This window comes from Apus apus, chromosome 20 (genome assembly GCF_020740795.1).
Source record: "Apus apus isolate bApuApu2 chromosome 20, bApuApu2.pri.cur, whole genome shotgun sequence".
Lineage (NCBI taxonomy): Eukaryota > Metazoa > Chordata > Aves > Apodiformes > Apodidae > Apus > Apus apus.
The window spans coordinates 7,452,387-7,475,496 of record NC_067301.1 but is presented as its reverse complement, the minus strand read 5'-3'; the positions used below and the strand labels follow the sequence as shown (position 1 = coordinate 7,475,496).

At 58.0% G+C, this 23,110-nt stretch overlaps 3 protein-coding genes across 3 annotated transcripts in view; all 3 read left to right on the top strand.

Moving 5' to 3' along the window:
• FBXO42 (F-box protein 42) overlaps positions 1 to 6,327 on the top strand; it is a 53,345-nt gene extending 47,018 nt beyond the window's left edge. The window contains exons 6-10 of the mRNA XM_051637448.1: positions 274 to 384; positions 663 to 759; positions 2,235 to 2,291; positions 2,819 to 2,935; positions 3,062 to 6,327. Of these exons, the coding sequence (XP_051493408.1) occupies positions 274 to 384; positions 663 to 759; positions 2,235 to 2,291; positions 2,819 to 2,935; positions 3,062 to 4,147 (1,468 nt within the window). The 3' untranslated portion in view covers positions 4,148 to 6,327. The remainder of the gene's footprint in view (positions 1 to 273; positions 385 to 662; positions 760 to 2,234; positions 2,292 to 2,818; positions 2,936 to 3,061) is intronic.
• Positions 6,328 to 6,954: 627 nt separating this feature from the next.
• Positions 6,955 to 8,962, top strand: CPLANE2 (ciliogenesis and planar polarity effector complex subunit 2). The gene is made up of 6 exons (XM_051637421.1): positions 6,955 to 6,992; positions 7,564 to 7,719; positions 7,815 to 7,967; positions 8,050 to 8,174; positions 8,260 to 8,399; positions 8,842 to 8,962. Exons 2-6 carry the CDS (start codon positions 7,614 to 7,616, stop codon positions 8,855 to 8,857), a joined length of 540 nt encoding a protein of 179 aa, XP_051493381.1. The 5' UTR covers positions 6,955 to 6,992; positions 7,564 to 7,613; the 3' UTR covers positions 8,858 to 8,962.
• A 750-nt stretch (positions 8,963 to 9,712) lies between these two features.
• EPHA2 (EPH receptor A2) lies at positions 9,713 to 23,085 on the top strand. The gene is given in 19 exon segments (XM_051637420.1): positions 9,713 to 10,423; positions 13,783 to 13,850; positions 14,301 to 14,967; positions 15,762 to 15,907; positions 15,909 to 15,918; positions 16,017 to 16,153; positions 16,155 to 16,350; positions 16,498 to 16,622; positions 17,054 to 17,213; positions 17,304 to 17,403; positions 17,510 to 17,565; positions 17,645 to 17,770; positions 17,890 to 18,072; positions 19,045 to 19,106; positions 19,213 to 19,422; positions 19,743 to 19,892; positions 20,001 to 20,194; positions 21,395 to 21,550; positions 22,252 to 23,085. Coding segments are annotated over 19 exon segments (2,922 nt in total). The 5' UTR covers positions 9,713 to 10,353; the 3' UTR covers positions 22,358 to 23,085.
• Positions 23,086 to 23,110: the final 25 nt, after the last annotated feature.

The following is a 23,110-nucleotide window of genomic DNA, read 5'->3' as shown; positions in this document are numbered from 1 at the left end:
TGTAATTAACCCGCGTTGGCAATAATTGGGGATGGCCTTAATTGGAAGGGGCCACCTCTCCATCTTGGCCTTGTGACTTCGTCATGCTTTAAAAATGTTCAGCACTTTGGTGTTTCTAATTAGTTTTCGTTATTCTTTGGATCTTTGGAGGTTTTTCCCTGAGGTTTTCCTCTCTCTCATGTTCTCCAGGACTTTGCCAACCCCTGTTTCCCATTTATCCGGCGCTTCCCTTTCCGACCTGATGGTGAATGTCTTCTTTTCTTCTTCCCCCAGGTGGAACTGCATCGTGACCACCCACGGCCCCCCACCCATGGCAGGACACTCCTCCTGTGTCATTGAAGACAAAATGATCGTTTTCGGGGGTTCGCTGGGATCTCGGCAAATGTAAGTTTGGGGTGAGGGTGTTTGACAAGTGCTCCTGCGAGTGAGGAGCATGTTGTGGTGGTCCTGGGGTAGCTCATGAGTGTTTTGGAAGGAGATCTCTGCAGGGTTTGGGGTCTGCAAGCTGCCTTGGTGCATCTTTTGCATCTCACACCAAATCCCCTTGAGGATTTTTGCCCACGGGAAACCCAATTCTGCCATAAAACTCTGCCCCGAGCCCGTGTTTCACGTGCCCAAAGAACCTGGTTGCACTGTCAGTGCTTCTTGTCTCCTCCTTGCAGGAGTAACGACGTCTGGGTGCTGGATCTGGAGCAGTGGGCATGGTCCAAGCCCAACATCTCAGGGCCCAGCCCTCACCCCCGAGGTGGCCAGTCCCAGGTGAGCTCTCCTTCCCCAGCACCAACACCCACGCTGATGGAGAGAAACCAGACACAGCTTCATCCCCAGCTCCCAGGCAGCTCCCAGCAGGTTACCTGGAAGCTGCCAACTGATTTCCAGGTGATCTTGGCAAGCTCTGCCCAACGGGCCCTTCTTTTCTCTACCCCTCTGTGGGGTGAGGGAGCACTTTTCATCTCCCGAGCGCTCAGGCAGGTGCCGCGTCTTGTGCGTGACTCAGAGCTCTTAACCAGCCCTTCTAGAAAACCAATTGCTCTTCTCACCCAACCACCTTTCCTGGGGCGTTTCAGATCAATCAAGTTGTTATCACAGGGTGGTTTGGCTCCAGGCCCTTTGGATTGCTCTGTTCTCCTGATCCTCAGTGGGAGTCACTACGGATTGTACCCACTCCAAGCACGGCTCCAGCAGCACCTTTTCTTGCCTGCCCAGGGCAGGAAGCTTGTGAAGGTCACCCAGCTTGGTGCAAGTGTCTCCATCACAGCTGGCCTTCCCTTTGTGGTCCCCAAGAGGGTGGTCAGTGGTTCATCACAACCTCGCAGGGCACTCAAAAGAGGTTGTGCTTGAACGAGCCTTTCCATCCACTGGAAGGGAGAGGAATCACAGTCACAGAGTGGTGGGGTTGGAAGGGACCTCTGGAGATCACCCAGTCCAACCCCTGCCAGAGCAGGATCCCCTAGAGCAGATCCCACAGGAACATCCAGGTGGGTTTGGAATGTCTCCAGGGATGGAGACTCCACAACCTCCCTGGGCAGCCTGTCCCGGGGCTCTGTCACCCTCACAGTCAAGAAGTTCTTCCTTATGTTTAACTTGACCCTCCTGTGCTCCAGTTTGTGCCCATTGCCCCTTGTCCTGTCCCTGGACACCCCTGAGAAGAGTCTGGCCCATCCTCCTGACACCCCCTGGAGATACTGATCAGCACTGATCAGATCCCCCCTCAGGCTCCTCCTCTCCAGCTGAGCAGCCCCAGCTCTCCCAGCCTCTCCTCACAGGCAGATGCTCCAGCCCCTTCAGCATCTCAGTGCCCTGTGCTGGACTCTCTGCAGCAGCTCCTTGTCCTTCATGACCTGAAGAGCCCAGATTGGTCACAGTTCTCAGCCCACCCAGCACCTCACAAACCTGCTGCAAACACCTGCCCTCCCAGACAACCCCGCCACCTTCTCCCTTATTTAAAGAGTGTCAAGTCTGTTGTTTGGCTCAGCTTCAGGAAGGGTAATTGCTCTTCTCCGGAGGAGGAATGAGTTGGTGAGGAATGTCTGGGACGAGGTGGGGTGAAGCCTGCATCCTGCTTTGCCTCGGGCCCAGCAAAACCAGCTCTTCATCCCAGCTCCACTCCTCATCCCAGGGAGGTCTGGATTCAGCTGAGAGGCCATAGCCTGGCTCTTGGAGTTCTTGCTGAAAGCATCAGGGGTGGCTTTGCCTCCTTCCTGCTCTCAAACCCTCTTCTTTGTCCCCTCCAGATTGTGATAGACAATGAAACCATTTTAATCCTTGGTGGCTGTGGTGGTCCCAACGCAGTGAGTATCCTGGGGGGAAGGTGAGCACGGACTGCACAGGTCACACTGTGACCCAGAGCCATGGGTGCTGGGCTGGGGAGAGGGAGGCGCCTTAACTTGGGTGACATTTTACCCTGCAAATCTGGGCACCCACACGGTAGATCATCCAGAGAGGCTCTCTAGCTATTGCTGGAGCTGCTTTAATTAAGAAAAAAGCACCCCAGGCACTGCCAGGGCAGTTCACCGAGGTTAATTAAGTCTAGGAAGAATTAGCCCTGATTTTATAGCAGGGTAGAAGGTGGAGATGAAGGGCCACAGGAGGGTGTAGTCACTCCTTGGTGGTCAGATCCAGATCTGGGTCACTATTCCTCTGTCTGCAGCAGCAAAGCACCATTCCTGCCTCTCACGGGATGATCTCAGCTCTGGAATCTCAGTGGGGTTCTGGAATCTCAAACTGGGCTCCTAAATCTCAAACTGAGTTCTGGAATCTCAAACCAGGCTCTGGAATCTCAAACTGGGCTCCTAAATGTATCCCATTTTCTTCCCAGCTGTTCAAAGATGCCTGGTTACTTCACATGCACGTGAACCCCTGGACCTGGCAGCCCCTCAAGGTGGAGAACGAAGACCACGGAGCCCCAGAGCTGTGGTGCCACCCTGCCTGCAGGGTACGGACCTGCTGGGTCTCACATGCACCCATTACCCCTTATCACCTGCCCAGAAAACGCCCCCGTTTTCACCCCAGTTCTGGGTCACCTTTGCCATCTGTCACCTCTTCCCTTCTCCTCTTCCAGGTGGGACAGTGCGTGGTGGTCTTCAGCCAAGCTCCCAGTGGGAGAGCCCCGCTCAGCCCCAGCCTCAACTCTCGCCCCTCTCCCATCAGCGCCACCCCGCCCGCCCTGGGGCCCGAGACGCGGGAATATCGCTCCCAATCTCCCGTCAGGAACGCGGATGAGGCTCCTTGTGTCAACGGCCGCTGGGGCACCTTGAGACCCAGAGCACAGAGACAAACCCCTTCGGGATCCCGGGAAGGCAGCCTCTCCCCAGCCAGAGGGGACAGTTCCCCAGTGCTCAACGGTGGGAGTTTGTCCCCCGGGGCCGCGGCGGGCGGCGGGGGCTCCTTGGACAGCCCGGTGCAGGTGGTGTCACCCAGCACACCCTCGGCAGCCGAGGGCTACGACCTCAAACCAGGGTTGGCCTTGGCGCCGCGCCGGGGGTCCCTGCCGGAGCAGAAGGACCTGAGGTTAGGATCCGTCGAGCTGAGCTGGGAACAAAAACCCAGCTCCATCATCTGCCAGATGGAGGGTGTGGAGGGCAGGACAGTGAGGAACCCACCCGAGCAAACCAACGGCGTCCACACCCCGCCCCACGGCGCCAGCTCCCTCCCCGGGGCCGTGTCCCCCGGCGCGCTCCGGAGGAGCTTGGAAGCTGTCAAAGCTCTTTCTTCCAAAGGTTCCTCAGCTTCTGCAGCCTTGAGCCCACCCTTGGCTTCTTCTCCAGGGTCTCCAAGCTCCGAGACGGGCTCATCAGCACGTCCGGGCTCTACCCAAGGTGATGGCCATTCCATACCTCCCATCGCCCGCCGCCTGGGCCACCACCCTCCCCAGTCCCTCAACGTGGGGAAGCCTTTGTACCAGAGCATGAACTGCAAACCCATGCAGATGTACGTCCTGGACATTAAAGACACCAAGGAAAAAGGACGAGTCAAATGGAAAGTGTTCAACAGCAGTTCTGTGGTGGGACCACCTGAAACCAGTTTACACACGGTGGTTCAAGGCCGAGGGGAGCTGATCATATTTGGTGGCCTCATGGACAAGAAACAAAACGTGAAATATTATCCCAAAACAAATGCCTTGTACTTTGTGCGAGCAAAGAGATAATGCGGCCCCAGCCACCGTCACCTCCTCCCCTCCCTCCCTCTGCCTCTTCCCTCTCCTCCCCGAGCCCTTTCCCTGTCACGCAGGCGTTCAAACTGTGAATTAGGGAGCAAGAAACCAATAAAAATCCAAGCAAAACCTCCAGTGCTGCCCCGCCGGTTCCCAGTAACAGCCCAGTTCCCTGACTGGTGATTCCCAGGCAGGGAAGGACCCGCGTCGCTGCCATCCGAGCCGAGGAGTTGGGATGAGCAGGTAGGGAATTCTGCCATCCTGGATCCTCTGGAGGTTGGGGTTGTTTTGCCAGGGCTTGGAGAGATTTTGTCTCTCTGGATTTCCTGGTGGGATGGGAGGAAAAGTGGTTTTGTAGGAACCAACCAAAGAACCCGTGGGCACTTTTGCTTGAGCACCGGGTATTCCCGTGCTTGTTCCGTAAGGAAAACAGCAGCAATACCCTCCGTGGGAGTCTTCCAGCACTGCAGACCTTTGCTGGACACCAACATGATGCCTTTTTCCTGCCTCTCATCCCCTTGGCCTGCCACTCTCCTTCCTCTCATCCAGCCAGGACCCTTAGAAGGAAGAAAACAGAGGGATTTTTGGGTCAAAATGCCAAAAACATGAAGAATTAGCCAGGCTTTAGCATCCTCCTCTACCTACCTGCTGGATCAGGCTTCATCCTGGCTCAGACCAGGACAGGGATCAACCCTGATCCCTCCTGATCAACCAAAACCACCATTTACTCTCCAAATCCCATTATTCTCTCAAAATTCCCCCAAAGCTGAGGAACGTGGTTCCCTTTTAACCTTGAAGGTTTCGTTTCACCCAACAACCCGAACCCGCTGGAGGCTGAACCATCACCTCAGAGCTTGGGAACAGGCTTTTTTCTTTAATATTCCAGCCAAAAAAAGAGAAATACTGGTCAATTTGGGGTCATGAGCAGCCCCACCAGCAGTAACCACCCCCCTCATCTTTGCACCTGCCTCCTACAAAGATTCCAAACACAAATCCCAAGGGATTGAACCTGTAGACAACCTCCCTCCATCCCCTTTGATGGGAGGGGACAAAATGGGTGGATTTGGCCCAATTTTAGTCAACAAACAAAAAGGAAAGAACCCTCCCCAAGCCGGCAGTGCCATGAAGTGGCCCCTTTCCCCTCTTTTTTCCCCATTTTTGGGTGGTTTTTCCATCCCCACGGAGCTTTCTTTTGCCGGTCAGAGCCTTAAATCACATCCCAACCACCCGGGGGGACAAGGGAGGGTTTTACTCTTTCTGGGGCCTTTCCACCTCTGTAAATAAATCCTCATTAAATCCAACCTCTCCCATCCCCAAAAACAGATCTGATTTTTCCCAAGGGAAGGCAATTTTTGTCCCACATCCCCCTTTTTGCCCCCCAAACCTCAGGAGCACCTATGGAATATTTCCCACCTGAAGCTTCACCGTGGGGAAGGTGGTTGGGGACTTTGGCTTTGGTTCCTTCGTCCCCTTTGCATGTTTCTTGTCAGTCCACACCCAAAAAAATAAGGGATGGATGGTGGGTTGATGTTCCCCTTGAGCGAATCATCCCTCCAGGGGTGTTTTCCCAACGTTTACATGGTCTCCAAACTCCAAAGGTCCCAAAAGAACCATAACCGGTCCCAAAATCCCCACAACTGGCCCCAGAATCCCTATAACTGGTTCCAAAACCCCCATAACCAGTCCCAAAATCGAACTGGTCACAAAATCCCCATAACTGGCTGCAAAACTGGCCCCAAAATCCCTATAACCAATCCCCAAATCCCCACAACTGCCCCCAAAACCCCAACCAGCCCCAACCCCCCCGAGCAGCCAGGTCCTCCCTCCCTCCTTCTGGCCCCACAAAGGGTCATTCTGCACAATAAAGAGTAAATTCACCCCAAAATCTGCCTCCCCCCCCCAACAAGCCAATGGTGCTGTGAGCGAGGTGTGTGTCCCCCCCGTCACTCAGGTGTCCCCCCCCTTTGTCACCTCAGGCTCAGCTGAGCCTGGGAATGAAAAAGGGTTTTTTTTGGTGATATTTAAAATCTTGTGTACATGGTTTTTTGGGGGTTTTGGGATGGTTTGTTGTTTGTTTTGGGGTTTTTTTTGGGGGGTTTAATGGATGTGTGTGTCCCCCCCCCGCCTCATCCCGATGGATTTTTAGCGGTTTAACAAATAAAAAAGAAAATAAATGGATGGTTGGTCCTTTGGGGGGGGGAGGGAGGTCCTGGGAGTTTTGGGGTGACAAAAATTGGGGGGGGGTTGGGGTTTGGTTGGGTAAAAAAAGGGCAATATTTTTTCCGGGGGGGGTTGGAGTAAGAGGTAGAGGGGGGAGGGAAAAGGGGGGGGAGGGAAAGGGGGTGGTCAGAAAAGGGGGAGAGGGTTGGAAATTGGGGATCCCAGAATCTAGGGGGGTGAAAATTGGAGCTGGAGATCCCAAATCCTGCCAGGGCTGGAATGTGGGACCCCCAAAGCCCCCCCCCCCAAAACTGGGGGCTATGTTCTTCCCCCCCCCCCTTCCTGGGGCTGTGGGGGGTTCCCCCCAGCCCCAATTCACCCGTAGGGCCCCCACACCCTTTAGGTTCCCCCCACACCCCAATAGGGTCGGGGTCTCCCACACCCCACAGAGCCCCCCCATCGCGTCAGCTCCCCCACCCCACAGGGTTTAGGGTCCCTACACCCCATGTGCCCCCCGAATAGGGTCGGGGTCTCCCCATGGGGACCCCCCATAATGGGGCTGGGGTCTGCACGTGCCCCCCATCGCCGCCCCCCGCGCATGCGCGGCGGCCAAGGGGGCGGGGCTTAGTCCAGGCCACGCCCCCTCCCCGGCACCGTCCCGAGGCGGAAGCGACCGCAGGTTGGGGGGGGGGAGGGGGGCTGGGGGGGGGTGTTTGGGGACCCTGTGGGGGGTTCAGGGACCCCGGAGGGTGTCAGGGACCCCGGGGGAGGGCACAGGGGCTTCATAAGGTGGGTCAAGTACAACACGGGGGCGTTTAGGGACCCCCTGGGAGGATGCTGGGACCTCGGGGGGGACAGAGACCGCAGGGGGGGCTCAAGGGATCCGGGGGGGGCAGGGACCCCATTAGGGGGGTTCAAGGGACCCCATGGGAGGGGTTCAGGGACCCCATGGGAGGATGCTGGGAACCCGGGAGGGGGCAGAGACCCCCAGGGGGCGGTTCAGAGACCCCCGAGGGGGCACAAGGACCCCGGGGGGGGTTCAGGGAGCCCAAAGGAGGACGTTGGGACCCCGGGGAGGGAGCAGAGACCCGAGGGGGTGTTCAGGGACCCCCCTGGGGGTCAGGGACCCTGGGGGGAGCAGGGGCCCCGTGGAGGGGGTTGAGGGACCCCGTGGCAGGATGCTGGGACCCCCAAGGACGTTCAGGGTCCCCGGGGTGGGAACCTCACGCTGCTCCACCCCACGGGGGAAGGTTTGTGTGTGGGGGGGTCTCCCCTGTCCCCCCAGCTTTCAGGGGGGCCCATGGCAGCGCCGGGGGGCCCAGCCCTGGAGCCGGGCTGGCTCCTCTCCCCCGATGGCCGCCCCTACCTGGACTCCATCCTCCGGAAGAACCAGCGCAGAGTTTTTGGTGAGACACACACACACACGCACACACACACACACACACACACACAAATGAGGTACAAATACCCCAAAATAACAATCCCCCCACCTTTCTCCCAGCTCTGCTGGAGCACCCAGCCCTGCCCCCCGCCCTGGCTGCCCCCACCATCACCTACAAACTCTTCGTCTCCGGCAAGAGCGGCGTGGGCAAGACCGCCCTGGTGGCCACGCTGGTGGGGACCCCCGTGCCCCCCATCCACCACGAGACCCTGGGTATGTCACCTATTTGGGGAGGGGAGGGTGGTGAGAGCACCCCTGATGTCCCCTGGGGGTGACAATGTATGTCCCCCCACAGGTATAGAGGTCTCCACTGTCTACTGGCCAGCCAAGGTCCGGGCCACCAACCGCCCCATCATCTTCCAGCTCCATTTCTGGGATTGCGGCGACGGGGCCCTGAGGAAGTTTGAGTATCTCCTGCCTGTGAGTCCACACAAATATTTGGGGGGGGGGGGGAGGCACACACACACAGAGGACCCCCCTGTGATGGTGGTTGTGCCCCCCCCAGTCTTGTAAGGAGGAGGCAGACGCCGTCCTCTTCCTTTTCTCCTTCACCGACCGCTCGTCCTTCGAGGAGCTGCCGGCCCAGATGAGCCGGGTGCTGGGACCTGATGAAGAAAAGCTCCTTAGGGTGGTCGTTGGCACCAAGTATCCTTCTCGGGGAGGGGGTCCTGGAGTGGGGGAGGGGGGTGTCTGCATGCCCCTCATAAGCAGGTTTGCACCTCCATATTTCACCCCACTTGAAGTCTGAGAACGTGCACACCTCGTCACACCGATTGGTTGGCAGCTCCTATTTATTTTTAGGGGGTTTTGCCCCCGAGGGATTTCTTAGGGTGTCGGTGTCTCCCTTGACCATGTGTCCCCCCCCCACAAACAGGTTTACATCCCTGTAGCTCACCCCACTTGGTACCTCAGTAGGCTGAGAACACTCACACTTCATCACTCCGATGGTTATGGTAGCTCCTGTTGAATTTTGAGTGAGCCTGGGGGGGAGTTTGGGGTGTTGGTGTCCCCCTTGACAGTGTCCCCCCCCCACAATCAGGTTTGGGTGTCAGTGTCTCCCTTGACCATGTGTCCCCCCCGCAAACAGGTTTACACCCCTGTAGTTCACCCCACTTGGTATCTCAGTAGGCTGAGAACGTGCACACTTCATCACCGCGATGGATTGGCAGCTCCCACTGATTTTGGGGGGGAATTTTTCAGGATGTTGGTGTCTCCCTTGACCCTGGGTGTCCCCCCCACCAGATTCGATCTCTCCTCCCAGGCAGACGTGTCGGAGGGGGATGTGACAGCCTTCGAGGGGAGGTGGGGGCTGCGGGTGCTGCGGGCGGGCTGGGGGCCGGGGGCTTGGGGGGGCCGGGGGGGGGGTGGCCCGGGTCGCCCCCCTCCTCGACGCCCTGGCCGAGAGGCTCTGGCAGAGGGACCAAATTGCTGCTGGTGTCACCCCGGGGGGAGAGGGGTGTGTGTCCCCCTGAACCCCCTGCCTACTGGGCAGGTTTTGGGGGGCAGGGGGGGCCTCAATGCACTGGGCAGCAAAGAGGGAGGCTCTGGGGGGGGGAGGGGGGAGGAAGGGGTTGTTTTTTACCAAAATTTACAGTTGTTCAGCAAAAAGATCCATGAGTTGCTCTGACTTGTCTGGGTGGGGGGTGCTGGGGGATTTGTGGTGTTTTGGGGTGTGGGGGGAGTTTTGGGGTGCTGGGGGATTTGGGGGGTGGGAGGTGCTAGGGGTAGGGGGGGTTGGGGATTTGTGGTGTTTCAGGGTGCTGGGGGATTTTGGGGTGCTGGTGGGGAAGGGGATGGGGGGGGGGTTGCAGATTCAGGGTCTTGGGGATTTGGGGTGCTGAGGAATTTGTGGGGTGGAGGGTGCAGGAGATAGAGGTGCTGGGGGTTTTGGGGGATGGGGGTGTTGGAAATAGGGGTGCTGTGGACTTTGGGGGGTGCTGGAGATGAAGGTGCTGGGGGATTTAGGGTGCTGTGGACGATGCAGGATTTGGGGTGCGGGGGGGGGGGAGGGGGTGGTGCCAGGTTTGTGGTGCCGGGGCCAGATCCTCCCCCCCCCCCACGACCCCTCCCAGCGATGCTTTTTGGGCCAGAAAACGCCGATTTCTGTCCGACCCAGAGGCTGCGGGAAAAGGGGTGCGGGGGGTGCCCCCCCAAAAAACCAACCCCCCCCCCCCCTCAGCACCTCCCGGGTGGGCGGGGGGAGGAGGAGCCGGTAGTAGCCGCCTGGCCCCGCCCCCTGCTCCCATTGGCTGCCGCCCCCCCCGTCCCTTCCCACGCTGCTTCATGAATGAAAAGGAGGAGAGGGGAGAACGGGGGGGGCGTTTAACCCCTTCAGAGCCGGATGGAGGGAGGTGTGTGTGTCACGCACAGCGCTGGGGAGACCCCCCCACCCCCTCTTTAACCCCCCCCCGGCTTCCCCACCTTTCAGCCCTTCCCAATCCCGTACTGGTGAGCACTGGGAACGGCTCCTGCCCCTTTAAGAGAGGGCGGGGCCGCGTGACGTCATCCGGGACATGAATGAACAGGAGCGGGTGCCGGGCCCCACACCCCCCCCCAGCTCTGGGTGCTGCCGGGTGCACCCCGAAACCCGCCACCCCCCATGGCGGGTACCCCCAAAACCTTCGTCCTCCTCTTCCTCCTCTTCCTCTCCCCTGTGGCAGCCGAGGAAGGTGAGTTTGGGAAAGGGGGGGACACCCCAAAACCTGCTTGTTGGGGGGGCTGGGGGTGGGGGGGGGTACCCAAGGGGGTGCTGAAGGTTTTTGGGGTGATTTGGGGTGATTTTGGGGGTTGGGGGGCTGCGGGAGCTTCTCTACAGGGAAAGGTGATCAGGGGGGTTTTCATTCTCTCACCCCCCAAAAAAAGGGGTGAATCATCGGTTGGGGGGGGGGAAGGAAATGGAGGGGGGGGGAGCTTAAAAAGGGGGAAAAGTTTTAAAAGGTTTAAAAAAGGTTTCGAAAAGGGTAACAAGTTGAGGAGGAGGGAAAAAAAGTTGGAAACGGGGAAAAGTTGAAAGGAGGGGAAGGTAAGAATGGAGGTGGGGGGGAAGTAAAATGGGGAGGAAAGGTAAAATGGGGGGGGAAGGTAGAAAGGGGGGGCTGAAGTGGGGGGGGGGAAGGTAAATTCGGGGGGAAAAGTTAAAATAAGGGTAAAAAACATTAAAAGGGGGGAAAAAGTTGAAAAGGAGGGGAAAATAAGAGAAAATGAGGGGGAAGAGCTGAAACGGGGGGATGAAATGAGGGGGGGACACGGTAAATTGGGGGGCAAAAGCAAATTAGGGGGGGAAGGTTAATTATGGGGAGGAGGTAAGTTAGGGGGGAAGGTAAATTATGAGAGGAAACGCTAAAATAAGAGGAAATTCAAGAGTTCTGGGCAGTTTTTCCCACATACGGAGCGTCCGGCGGGGCTGGATCCCGCTGGATTCCCCCCCCCCCCGCCCAAAACGAGCAGGGAGAGCGGAGGGAATGAAGAGGAAAAGTGGTCAAAAAAGGGAAAATCCCCCCAAAATGGAGTGTTTGGTCTGGGCGGTGAAGGGCCGGGCAGGATCCGGCCGGGAGAGCTGGAAAACAATGTCAGGAAAATCCCAAAAAGTGGTGGGGAAATGAAGCAAACAAGCGGAGTTTCGGCCTCTGCTTCTCAGCCCGATTTTGGGTTGAGTTTGGGGGGTTTTGGGGGCTAAAAAAAAAAGAAAAGGGAAAATCGCTTAAAAAATATCAAGATATGTTGAATTTTTAAAAATTTAGGTTTCTAGAAAGTCCCTCTAAGAGTTGAATTCGTTGTTGCTGGAGGGATCCGGCTCCGAATGGAAATGAATCGGTGGTTGGGGTGGGAAATAAGCCCGAAAAACATGGAAATGGGGTAAAAAAACCCCAAATGTGGGGGTTTTACCTGCTGGGGGGGGAAGGTTTTTGGGGGGGACACCCCCGGGGCTGCGGCAGGAGCTGGGGTGTGTTCCCAAAGTGCCAGTTCCTGGGAGGGATCCTTGAGGCCAGAGGGATTTGGGGGCAAAAATGGGGCAGGTGTTGGGAGAGGAGTGGGATTGGGAGGGTACTGGGACTTGGGGGTGATTCCCAACGGTTGGGAAGGGTGAAATCCCATGGGATTGGCGGAGTCGGGGGTGCTGGGGGTCCCAGCTGGATCCTGCAGCACCTGGTTTGAGGGTTGGGGTGTTCCTGAAGGTGGGGAGATTGGGATTGAGTAGGAGGGGATGGGTTTTGGATTCAGATTGGCATGGGAATAGGGAGTGGGATGAATTTTGGGATTGGGGTTCAGTGTAAATTTCATTTTGGGATTGGGGTTTAGTTGAGGATTGGGATTGGGTGGGGATGGGAAGGGAATAGGGACAAGATGGGGATGGGGAGGGGGCTGGAGTGGGTTTGGGATTGAGAAGGGAATGGGAATGGAACTGGGATGGGATTGGGACGGGATAGGATTAAGATGAGGATGGGGAGGGGGATTGGAATGGTGATGGGACAAGGGGATGGGGATGGGGATGCAGATGTGGAGTGTGGTGGTGACAGCAGGGGCTGCAGGTGGGGGGGGGGGGTGGCCGTGGTGGGGGTGCTGGGCACGCTGGTGGAGGTGTTGGCCAATGGAGGAGGTGGTCGTGGTGGCCAAGTTGACGGTGGGGGTGGTGGGGGGGGGTGTTGGTGATGGAGGTGGAGGTGCAGGTGCTGGTGGCCGTGGCGCGGGGGTGCAGATGCCCCCAGGGGTGCAGATGCCCCCGGGGGTGCAGATGCCCCCGGGGATGCCGGCCCCGCCGCTGGCCCCGGGCTTGGGTGCACCCTGGGGTGCTGCACCCCTTGACTCAGCGGCCCAGCCCCGGGTTTCTCCCCCACCACGGCCTGGGGGGACACACGGGGGGACACCCTGAGAGAACCCACCAGCTCAGCTCCCGCCGCCTTTCCGCTCTCCGGAGGTGCACGGGGAGGTGGGGGGGGGGGAATTCCAGCCTCAGGAAAACCGGGATATCCGCCCGGCATCCTTCCTGACCCTGGGCACGGCTGGGGGGCGTGGTGTGTGTGTCCCCAAAACCAGATCCTTGGGGTGTCCGTCCCCCCCCACTAGGCGTTCCCCTCTTGGCGCGTGTCATGAACTCGCCCGTTCTCAGCAGAGGGGGTGGGTGGGAGGTTGGGGGGGGGGGGTCCATCCGTCCGTGTGTGTCCCCCCCGCCCCGTTCAGCAGGGGGAACCCAGGCATCCGGGCACATTCCTGGGGGGTGATTCATCGGGGGGGGGCACCCCCCGAGCTTCCCGCCCGGCTGCCTCCGCCTCCACCGGGATCCGGCCCCGCCCGGCGCGTCCCGGGGGCTGCGGGACACGGGGACAGCCAGGAGGGACCGGGGGGGCTGAAGGTCCTGGGGACATCCGTGGGTCACGGGGAATTTCATAGGCCCTGGGGGACATCCATGGGTCCTAAGGACATAGATGGATCCTGGAGGTGTCCGTAGGTCACAGGGGTGTCTGTGGGTCCTGGGGGGCATCTGTGAGTCCTGAGGACATTTCTGGGTCACTTGGGACATTTATGGGTCCTGGAGACATGCATGGGTCCCAGGGACATCCATGGGTCTTGGGGGACATCTATGGGTCCCAAGGACATCTAGAGGTCTCAGGGGACATCTGTGGATCTTGAGGACATTTATCATCCCTTGGGGCAATTATGGGTCCCTGGGGAACATCTGTGGATCTCGGGGACATCTGTAGGTCCTTGGGAATATGCATGGGTCCCAGAGACATCCATGGATCCTGGGTGCATCCATGGGTACTAGGGGACATCCGTTGGTTTCAAGGATATCTGTGGACCTTGGGGACATCCGTGGGTCCCAGGGACATCTGTAGGTCCTAGGGACATTTGTGGGTCCTGAGGGACATCCATGGGTCCTGGGGGTGTCCGTGGGTCCTGAGGGACATCCATAGATCCAAGAGGCATCTGGGTGAATTGGTGGCATCTGCATGTCCCGGGGCCATCCGTGGGTCCTGGTGGCATCTTCCAGGCTTTGCACCCACCCCACTAACACCTCCTCTCCCCATAGTGGTTCTGCTGGACTTCGCCAAGGCACAAGGGGAGCTGGGCTGGCTGACCCACCCCTATGGCAAAGGGGTGAGCACCAGGGACCTCCCTGGGGATGGGAACGTGCACGGGGGTGGGGATGGGAATGGGGACATCCATGGAGATGGGAATGAGGCAGCCTTGGGGATGGGGCAGCCCATGGGGGTGGGAACAGGGACCTCCATGGGAATGGGGATGGGAATGGGGACATCTCTGGGGACGGGGACACCCATGAGGATGGGGATAGGGGCATCCATGGGGACCTCAGTGGGGACAGGGACCTCCATGGAGATCAGGGACCTCTGTGGGGACGGGGACCTCCACAGGGACTGGGACCTCCATGGGGACATCCATGTGGATGGGGATGCCCATGAATATGAAGGCAGCGACATCCATGGCGATGAGGACAAGTGCACCCATGGGGACCAGGGGCACCACCCACCCTTGCCTCAGTTTCTCCCCCACATAACCCCCGTTTCTCTGGGGGGGTGGGGGGAGCAGTGGGACCTGCTGCAGAACGTGCTGAACGACTCCTTGATCTACATCTACTCGGTGTGCAACGTCCTGGAGGGCGAGCAGGAGAACTGGCTCCGCACCAACTGGATCTACCGCGGGGTGGCCCAGCGCATCTTCATCGAGCTCCAGTTCACCGTCCGTGACTGCAACAGCTTCCCCACCGCGGGTGGGGGCTCCTGCAAGGAGACCTTCAACCTCTACTATGCCGAATCCGACGTGGATTATGGCACCAACTTCCAGAAGAGGCAATTCAAGAAGATCGACACCATCGCTCCGGATGAAATCACCGTCCAGGAGGATTTCGCCTCCCGCAATGTCAAGCTGAACCTGGAGGTGAGGTCGGTGGGACCTCTCCGGAGGAAAGGTTTCTACTTGGCCTTCCAGGATCTGGGAGCTTGCGTGGCCTTGCTCTCCGTCCGCATCTACTACAAGAGGTGTCCAGAGGTGGTGAGGGGCATGGCCAGGTTCCCAGCCACGGTGGCCGGCGTGGACTCGCAGACCTTGGTGGAGGTGCAGGGGACCTGCGTGGAGGAGGCCGTGGTGGCCCAGCAGGAGCCCGCGCTGCACTGCAACCCTGAGGGGGAGTGGCTGGTGCCCATCGGGGAGTGTCAGTGCCGGGAGGGCCACCAGAGAGTGGGGGACACCTGCCAAGGTAGGGATGGGGTGGGACCGGGGGAGTGGGGTGGGAAGACATGGGATTGGGAGAAGACGTGGGATCTGGGGGGAAGTGGGATTGGGGCAAGAAGTGGGACTAGGGGGGAAGTGGGATCTGGGGGGAAGAAGTGGGATTGGGGGAAGTGGGATTGGGGCAAGAAGTGGGACTGGGGGGGAACTGGGATTAGGGGAAGACGTGGGATTGGGGGAAGAAGTGGGAATTGTGGGGATGGAAATTGGGATTATGGGGAGGGAACTGGGATTACAGGGGTTGGAAGTGGTATCACGGGGGTATGAATTTGAATTGTGGGGGTATAATATGGGATTGGGAATTGGGATGATGGGATTGGGAATTGGGATTGTGGGGAATTGAGGTTGTGGGGGTGGAAATTGGGATTGTGGGATTGGATTGGGAATTGGGATTGTGGGCAGTTGGGATTGTGGGGGTGTAAATTTGGACTGTGAGTGTATAAATTTGGATTGTGGGGAATTGGGATTGAGGAGTGGAAATTAGGATTGTGGATGAAATGGGGATGATGTGGGAACTGGGATGATGGGGTGGAAATGGGGCTTTCGGGGTGTCAATTTGAATTATGGGGAGAAGTGGGATAACAGGGAGGAATTGGGATCATGGGGATGTCAGTTTGGATGGGGGGTTGGAAATTGGGATTGAGATGGAAATCGGGGAGGGGCCGGGGGGGGCATGGAGAATAGAAATGGAGCCCTCAGGGTGGGTGGGGAAGGGGGACAAGGTGTCTCACCGGTGTCATTGAGTGTGTGTCCCCCACCCAGCCTGTCCCCCCGGCTCCTTCAAGGCCGGGGTGTCCCCGGGGGGCTGCCAGCCCTGCCCCCCCAACACGCTGCCTGCCCCCCCTGCTGCTGCTGCCTGTCCCTGCCAGGACGGCTTCTCCCGCGCCCCCGACGACCCCCCCCGGCGACCCCTGCACCCGTAAGTGACAACTGCCACGGGGAGGGGTAAACTGAGGCACGGCGCCACCACCCCACCCCTCACCCCCCCCCCCTCTCTGTGTTTCCCCCCCTCAACAGGTCCCCCCTCGCCCCCCCAAGGCCTCACGGCCGTGGGGCTGGGGGCCGCGGTGCAGCTGCGTTGGGCCCCCCCCGCCGACACGGGTGGCCGTGGGGATGTCACCTACAGCGTCACCTGCCACCAGTGCTGGCCGGAGGGGGGGGGAGTGCCGGCCCTGCGACGGGGGGGTCCGCTACTCCCTGCCCCCCCAGGGCTTGACGGGGACGGGGGTGACTGTCACCGACCTGGAGCCACACGTCAACTACACCTTCACGGTGGAGGCCCGGAACGGGGTGTCCCCCTTCAGCCCCCAGCGCAGCCTGGCCACTGCCACCATCAGCGTCAACCAGACGGGTAAGGGGCCACCAGCATCTCCCACAGCTTCCCTTCCCAGCTGGGGATGCCTCTGTGACATCCCTCTTACCCCCTGGGGACACCTCCATCACATCCCTGTCCCCCACCTGGGGACACCTCTGTGATGTCCTTGTCCCCATGTGGCAGAGCCACCCCGGGTGACGTCGGTGAGCCTGGATGGACGGACGGCCACCAGCCTGGTCCTCTCCTGGACGGTGCCGCTGCGGCAGCAGAGTCGGGTCTGGAAGTACGAGGTCACCTACAGCAAGAAGGTCCATCTCATCTCATGGCTTCAGCCCGTCACCCCCATCCCTGTCATCTCCATCCTTGTCCCCATCCGTGTCAAGCCCATCCACATCATCCCTCCATCATGTCACCTTCACCTGTCACCCCTCCATCTGCATCACCTCCATTCTTTCCCCCATCCCCATCACCTCCATCCATGCCATCTCCATCCATGTCACCTCCATCCTTGTCCCCATCCATGTCACTTCCATGTCACCTCCCTCCATCCCACCTCCATGTCACCTCTGGTCCATCACACCTCCATCTGTATCACCTCCATCCTCATCTTCCATCTGTGTCACCTCCATCTATCTCACCTCCACCCACACCCCCATCCACGTCACCTTCACCCACAGCCCCATCCATGTCCCCTCCACCCATGTCACCCCCACCCATGTCACCTCCCCCATGTCCCCAGGTGGACGAGAACAGCTACTCAGTGCTGCGCTGTGAGGACACCTCTGTCACCCTCCCCAAGTTGTCCCCTGCCACCACCTACGTGGTGCGTGTCCAGGCGCTCACCCCGGATGGCCACGGGGCCTTCAGCCCCCAGCACGAGTTCCAGACCCTGCCTGAAGGTGAGGACCAAGGCAGGGGCAGGATTTGGGGGTGGGGGGCCCAGGGGGGGTGCCTGGGTCACCCCAAACTCCCCTGAATTGTCCTCACAGACACCGAGTCCATGGCATCCACCGCGGTCGTTGCCGGCTCCATCGCAGGTGTCATCTTCGTCGTCCTCATCTTGGTCGCTCTTCTCTACGTCCTCCGGCGGTGAGGAGACCTAAAAAAACCCTCCCAAAACCCAAAATTGCCACTTTTCCACCACCAAAGGTGGGCAAGGGGGGATTTTTGGGGTCAAACCACTGGTTTTCCACAGGAAGAGAAGGTCACGGCCACGCCAGTCCTCCGAGGACGTCTACTTCTCCAAGTCAGGTGAGCAACGGGATGGTGGGATCAACAGGGACAGGTGGGGGGTACCATGGGTGCTGACCCCACCACCACCACCTCCCAGACCAGCTGAAGCCCCTCAAGACCTACGTCGACCCCCACACCTACGAAGACCCCAACCAAGCCATGCTCAAGTTCACCACCGAGATCCATCCGTCCTCCATCACCCGCCAGAAGGTCATCGGCGCCGGTAGGTCTTCAGGTGGCTTTGTCACCCTAAAGACACCCCAAAATTGAACCAAGGTGGAGGGGGGGGGGAGGGGGTTAAATATGTGTGTGACCCCCACCTTGTGGGTTTTCTCTGAGCAGGGGAATTTGGAGAGGTCTACAAGGGGACCCTGAAGCGTGGGAAGAAGGAGGTGCCGGTGGCCATCAAGACCCTGAAGGTGGGCTACACGGAGAAGCAGAGGATGGACTTCTTGGGTGAAGCCACCATCATGGGGCAGTTCTGCCACCACAACATCATCCGTCTGGAAGGGGTCGTCTCCAAATGTGAGTGGGTGCTCCCCCCACCCCTCCCCCCCCCTCCAAAATACACCCCAATTTCTCTGGAAAACACCCCCAAAAAAAGGCTGCATAAAATAGGGTGGTTGGAGCAACGATGGGGGGGTTGGGGTGGTTCTTTGGGGAGATTTTTGGGGTGGGTTGGTTTCATTGGGGGCTTTTCTGGGGAGTTTGGGGTGGTTGGTTTTGAGGGTGTTGGGATTTTTGGGGGGGACTTGAGGGGTATTTGGGGGGGGTGGTTTTTTATGTCATTTGGGGGAGTTGAGGGAACTTGGGGGGGGTTGTTTTATCTTGGGGTTGCTTTATTTTGGGGGGTTGGGATTGGTTTTGGGGGGTTGTTTTTGGGGGGGGAGTTTGGGGGGGTTGGGAATTTTTGTTGGGCTTTTTGGGCTGGAGGGGTTGGGTTTTTGGAGGGGGTTGGGATTTGGGGGGGGTTGGGAGGTTTTTGGGGGGTGGAGAGTTTTGGGGGAATTAGGGGCTTTTAGGGGGGTTGAAGGTGTTTAGGGGTGTTGAAGGGTTTTTGGGGGGGGGGTTGGGCTTTTGGGTGGGGTTAGGGGCTTGGGGGGTGTTGTTTTGGGAGAGGTCTTGAGGTGGGTTTTTAGGGAGAGTTTGGGGGATCTGGGAGTTTTTTTGGGGTTGGGGGTTGGATTTGGGGGGGATTTTGGGGAGTGTTGGAGGTTTTTTGGGGGGGGACTTGGGGGGGCTTTTGGGTTTTTTTGTATTTTGGGAATTTGGGTTTTTTTCCTTGGGGGGTTTGAACTTTTGGGGGGGGTTGGTGTTTTTTGAAGGGTTTTGAGGGGTTATTGGGGGTGGGTGTTGTTTTTTCTTTTTTTTGGGGGGGTGACATTTTTGGGTTGGTATTTTTGGGGGGAGGAGGTTTGGGGGTTCAAGTCGGGGGGGGGGTTGGGGGGAGTTTGGGGGTTTTTTACCTATTTGGGGTCTTTTTCTTTCCTCTCCCAGCCAAGCCCTTCATGATCATCACAGAGTACATGGAGAACGGGGCTCTGGATAAGTTCCTACGGGTAGGTGACACCTGGTGACAAGGTGTCCACCAACACCCACCACCAGAGGTGGGACAAAAGATGAATCCTAGAGCAGATCCAAAGCTGGATTCTCCCCTTTTCCCAGGAAAAAGAAGGGGAATTTGGTGTCATCCAGCTGGTGGGGATGTTGAGGGGCATCGCCGCCGGCATGAAGTACTTGGCCAACATGAATTACGTCCATCGGGATCTGGCCGCCCGGAACATCTTGGTGAACAGCAACTTGGTGTGCAAAGTGTCTGATTTTGGGCTCTCCAGAGTCTTGGAAGATGACCCTGAAGCCACCTACACCACCAGCGTAAGGGCCACCACCATGGTTGGGGGGTTGCCCAAGGTGGGGGTGTTGCTCATGTTGAGGTGGTTGCCTGGGGAGGGGGTTGCCTGTGGTGGGGTAGTTGCCCATTGTTGGGTGGTTGTCCATGGTGGGGGTGTTGCCCACGATGAGGTGGTTGCCCACGATGAGGTGGTTGCCCATGATGGGGTAGCTGCCACGATGGGGCAGTTGCCCAGAGTGAGGTGGATGTCCATGGCTGGATGGTTGCCCGTGGTGGGGGGGTTGCCCATGGTGGGGACGTTGTTTCTTGGGGCTGGTGGGGGTTGAGCCCGATGCCCCCGCAGGGCGGGAAGATCCCGATCCGCTGGACAGCTCCCGAGGCCATTTCCTACCGCAAGTTCACCTCGGCCAGCGACGTCTGGAGCTACGGGATCGTCATGTGGGAGGTGATGTCCTCGGGCGAGCGGCCCTACTGGGAGCTCTCCAACCACGAGGTGAGCCCCGCCAGCCACCTGCTTCTGGAGCGGGGTGGGAGGGGGAGCATCCTTGCTCGACGACCTCTTTGGAAGCCCACCCCCCCACCTCCTCCTCCTCCTCCCTAGGTGATGAAGGCCATCAACGAGGGCTTCCGCCTGCCCGCGCCGCTGGACTGTCCCTCCGCCATCTACCAGCTGATGCTGCAGTGCTGGCAGCAGGAGCGCGCCCGCCGGCCCAGGTTCCCCGACATCGTCAGCATCCTGGACAAGCTTATCCGGGCCCCCGAGGCCCTCAAGGCCTTGGCAGACTTTGACCCCCAGTGAGAGACGTAGGGGATGAGGAGGGGGAGGGGGAGGAAGAGGGGAGCGATTCACACTCGAGGGCACCTTCAAAATTCCTGCCTGGCTCCCTGCACCCACACCCCCTGCACCCACACCCCCTGCACCCACACCCCCTGCACCCACACCCTCTGCACCCCTCTTTGCACCTTTCCATCCTTGTCCGGCCCGTTTGGGTTTTCCCTTGTGTTTGTTCTTTGCCTTTTTTAATCACACTCTGCACCTTTGCAGCTTTGCATCCCTCTTTCCATCCCTGCATCCCTGTACCCCTCTTTCCACCCCTGTCCCTTTGCATCCTTGCATCCCTATTTGTATCCCTGTGTCCCTGCCCCTTTCCATCCCTGTGTCCCTGCCCTTTCCATCCCTGTGTCCCTGTGTCCCTTTGCAGCTTTGCCTTTTCCCATCTCTTCCCACTCCTCTGCATCCTCTCACTCTTTTATGCACCTTCACATTTCTGCACCCCCAGATTCCTGCCCCTTTCCATCCCTGGATTCCTGTTGCATCCCCAGATCCCCACACTCTTTGTACTTGCCCACCCTTGCCTCACTGGTTGGGTTGTGTTCTCACATCTTCCCCATTCCAGCACTTTTTTTCCCCCTTCCCATTCTTGCATCCCTCCCTGGCATCTCCACATCCTGCTGCTTCCCTTTCTCTGGCCCTTTTTTTGCATCTTTCCATTTTTCCCTCCTGGCTTTCCCTCCTGTTCCTGCATCATTTCTTTCCCTCCTTCCACTCCCACGTTGGTTTGGGTTTTTGGGGTTTTTTTTGCATTTTGCTGTTCCTGCCTCTATTTTTGCATCCATCCCTTTCTGCATCAGGGGGACAACAGGAAAGCTGGGGAGGGACTTGGGACAAGGGCAGGGAGGGATGGGATGAGGGGAATGGATTAAAACTGGAAGAGGGGAGATTGAGGTTGGACATGAGGAGGAAATTCTTTGCTGTGAGGGTGGTGAGACCCTGGCCCAGGTTGCCCAGGGAAGCTGTGGCTGCCCCATCCCTGGCAGTGTTGAAGGGCAGGTTGGATGGGGCTTGGAGCAGCCTGGGCTGGTGGGAGGTGTCCCTGCCCATGCAGGTTGGGACTGGATGATCTTTCAGGTCCCTTCCAACCCAACCCATTCCATGATTCCATGGTCTTTTGCACCTTTCCAGTCACACCCTGACTTTGCCCCTCCTGTCCCCAGGGTGTCCATCCGCCTGCCCAGCACCAGTGGGGCAGAGGGGCTTCCCTTCCGCTCGGTTCCCGAGTGGCTGGAGTCCATCCGCATGCCCCAGTACACGGAGACCTTCCTGGCCTCGGGATACAGCACCATCGAGCAGGTCCTGCAGATGACCAGCGAGTGAGTCTGCACCCCCATCCTGGCCCCATCCTGGCCCCGTGCTGTCCCTGTGGTGTCCCCATCCCGTCCTCATGGTGTCTCCATGCACTTTTCTTGGTATTCCCCTACCATCCCTTGTGCTGCCCCTCTGGGGTGTCCCCACACATCCCCTTTGTGTCCTCATCCTGTCCCCATGCTCTCCCCTTGCTGTCACCATGCTGTTCCCTCACTATCCCCATCCTGTCCCCCTGGTGCATCCCCATGGTATCCCCATGGTGTCCCCATAGTATCCTCATAGTATCCCCATGGTGTTCCCACCCTGTCCCCACATAGTCCCTATGGTGTGTCCCCATGGTATCCCCATGGTGTCCCCATCCTGTCTCCACACTCTCCCTATGGTGTGTCCCCATCCTGTCCCCACACCCCCCCCACATCCCACGGGAACAGGGATGTGCTGGGACAGGAAGCACTTCCCTGCCCTTGGCCCTGACCCTGAGGATGGGATCAAAATCCAACCACCCCAGGCCAGGATCCAGGAATGAGCCACATCCATCTCCCATCCCTTGGGAATGAATCCCACAAAAACTGGGGGGGGTGCGGTGGTTTTGCTCCCCCCACCTCCACCCCCTCAAGACCCTTTTCAGCCTTTTCCCATCCCAAAAACCTTGATTCCTTCTGTTTTCTTTGGCTTCATCCTTCCCTTTTTCCCTTGGGATTTCCAGGGATATCCGGAGGATCGGGGTCCGGCTCCCGGGGCACCAGAAACGCATCATCTACAGCCTCCTGGGGCTGCAGGAGCAGTTCAGCTCTGGGGGGGTCCCCATTTAAAATCCCCCCCACCCCCCCTTTACACCCTAAAAATACTTGAAAGCAAATGAAGACCCATTCCCCTCCTCCCCGAGGGGCTTATTTATTAATCCTATTATTATTATTATTAAGGTTTTTTATTTGTAGTATTATTATTCATATTCTCCCCAAAACAAAACGGGTGTCACTCCCCTCAACTGTGTCCCCCCCTCAAAAAAAAAGACATTTCAAGCTCAATTTTGAGCTGGGAAAGGGGGAGGATTTATTATTTCCTTATTTTTATGATTTTTTTCCTCTCTTTTTAATGAGGGTTTTTCCTCCTTTTTATAATTTTTTTCTCTTTTTTATCATATTTTCCACATTTCAAGCATAAAAAAAAATACCCCAAATGGACCAATTTGGGCTTCATTCCTCCCCCCCCTATTTATTCCTTTTATTCCTCTTGGATTTGGGAATTTTAATTGTTTGGGGTTCCCCCTCCCCCCCCATTTTCACATGAATCTGCCAGAGTTGCCTTTTTTTGTTTTTTAACCTAATTTATTCTATTTTTTTGGTCTATTTATTGTGAGGAAACTAAGGTGGTGGCAGATTTTTTGGGGGGGAGGGGGTTGGTTTTTTACACCCAACCCCCCCCCCAGGGGGTTTATTTTATTCAAGGGTTTTGGGGGTTGTTTTGATTTGTTGTTGGGGTTTTTTATTTTTGTGAGGTTTTGATTTAAAATAAAAAAATGTGCTTTTTTTTTTTTCTATGATTGAGTCGTTTGAAGAGAGATT

Coding starts and splice junctions, on each gene's coding strand:
- CPLANE2 (XM_051637421.1), top strand. CDS start 7,614: ATGGCAGCGCCGGGGGGCCCAGCCCTGGAGCCGGGCTGGCTCCTCTCC. Junction 7,720..7,814: donor GAACCAGCGCAGAGTTTTTG/GTGAGACACACA, acceptor CCTTTCTCCCAG/CTCTGCTGGAGCACCCAGCC. Junction 7,968..8,049: donor CATCCACCACGAGACCCTGG/GTATGTCACCTA, acceptor GTCCCCCCACAG/GTATAGAGGTCTCCACTGTC.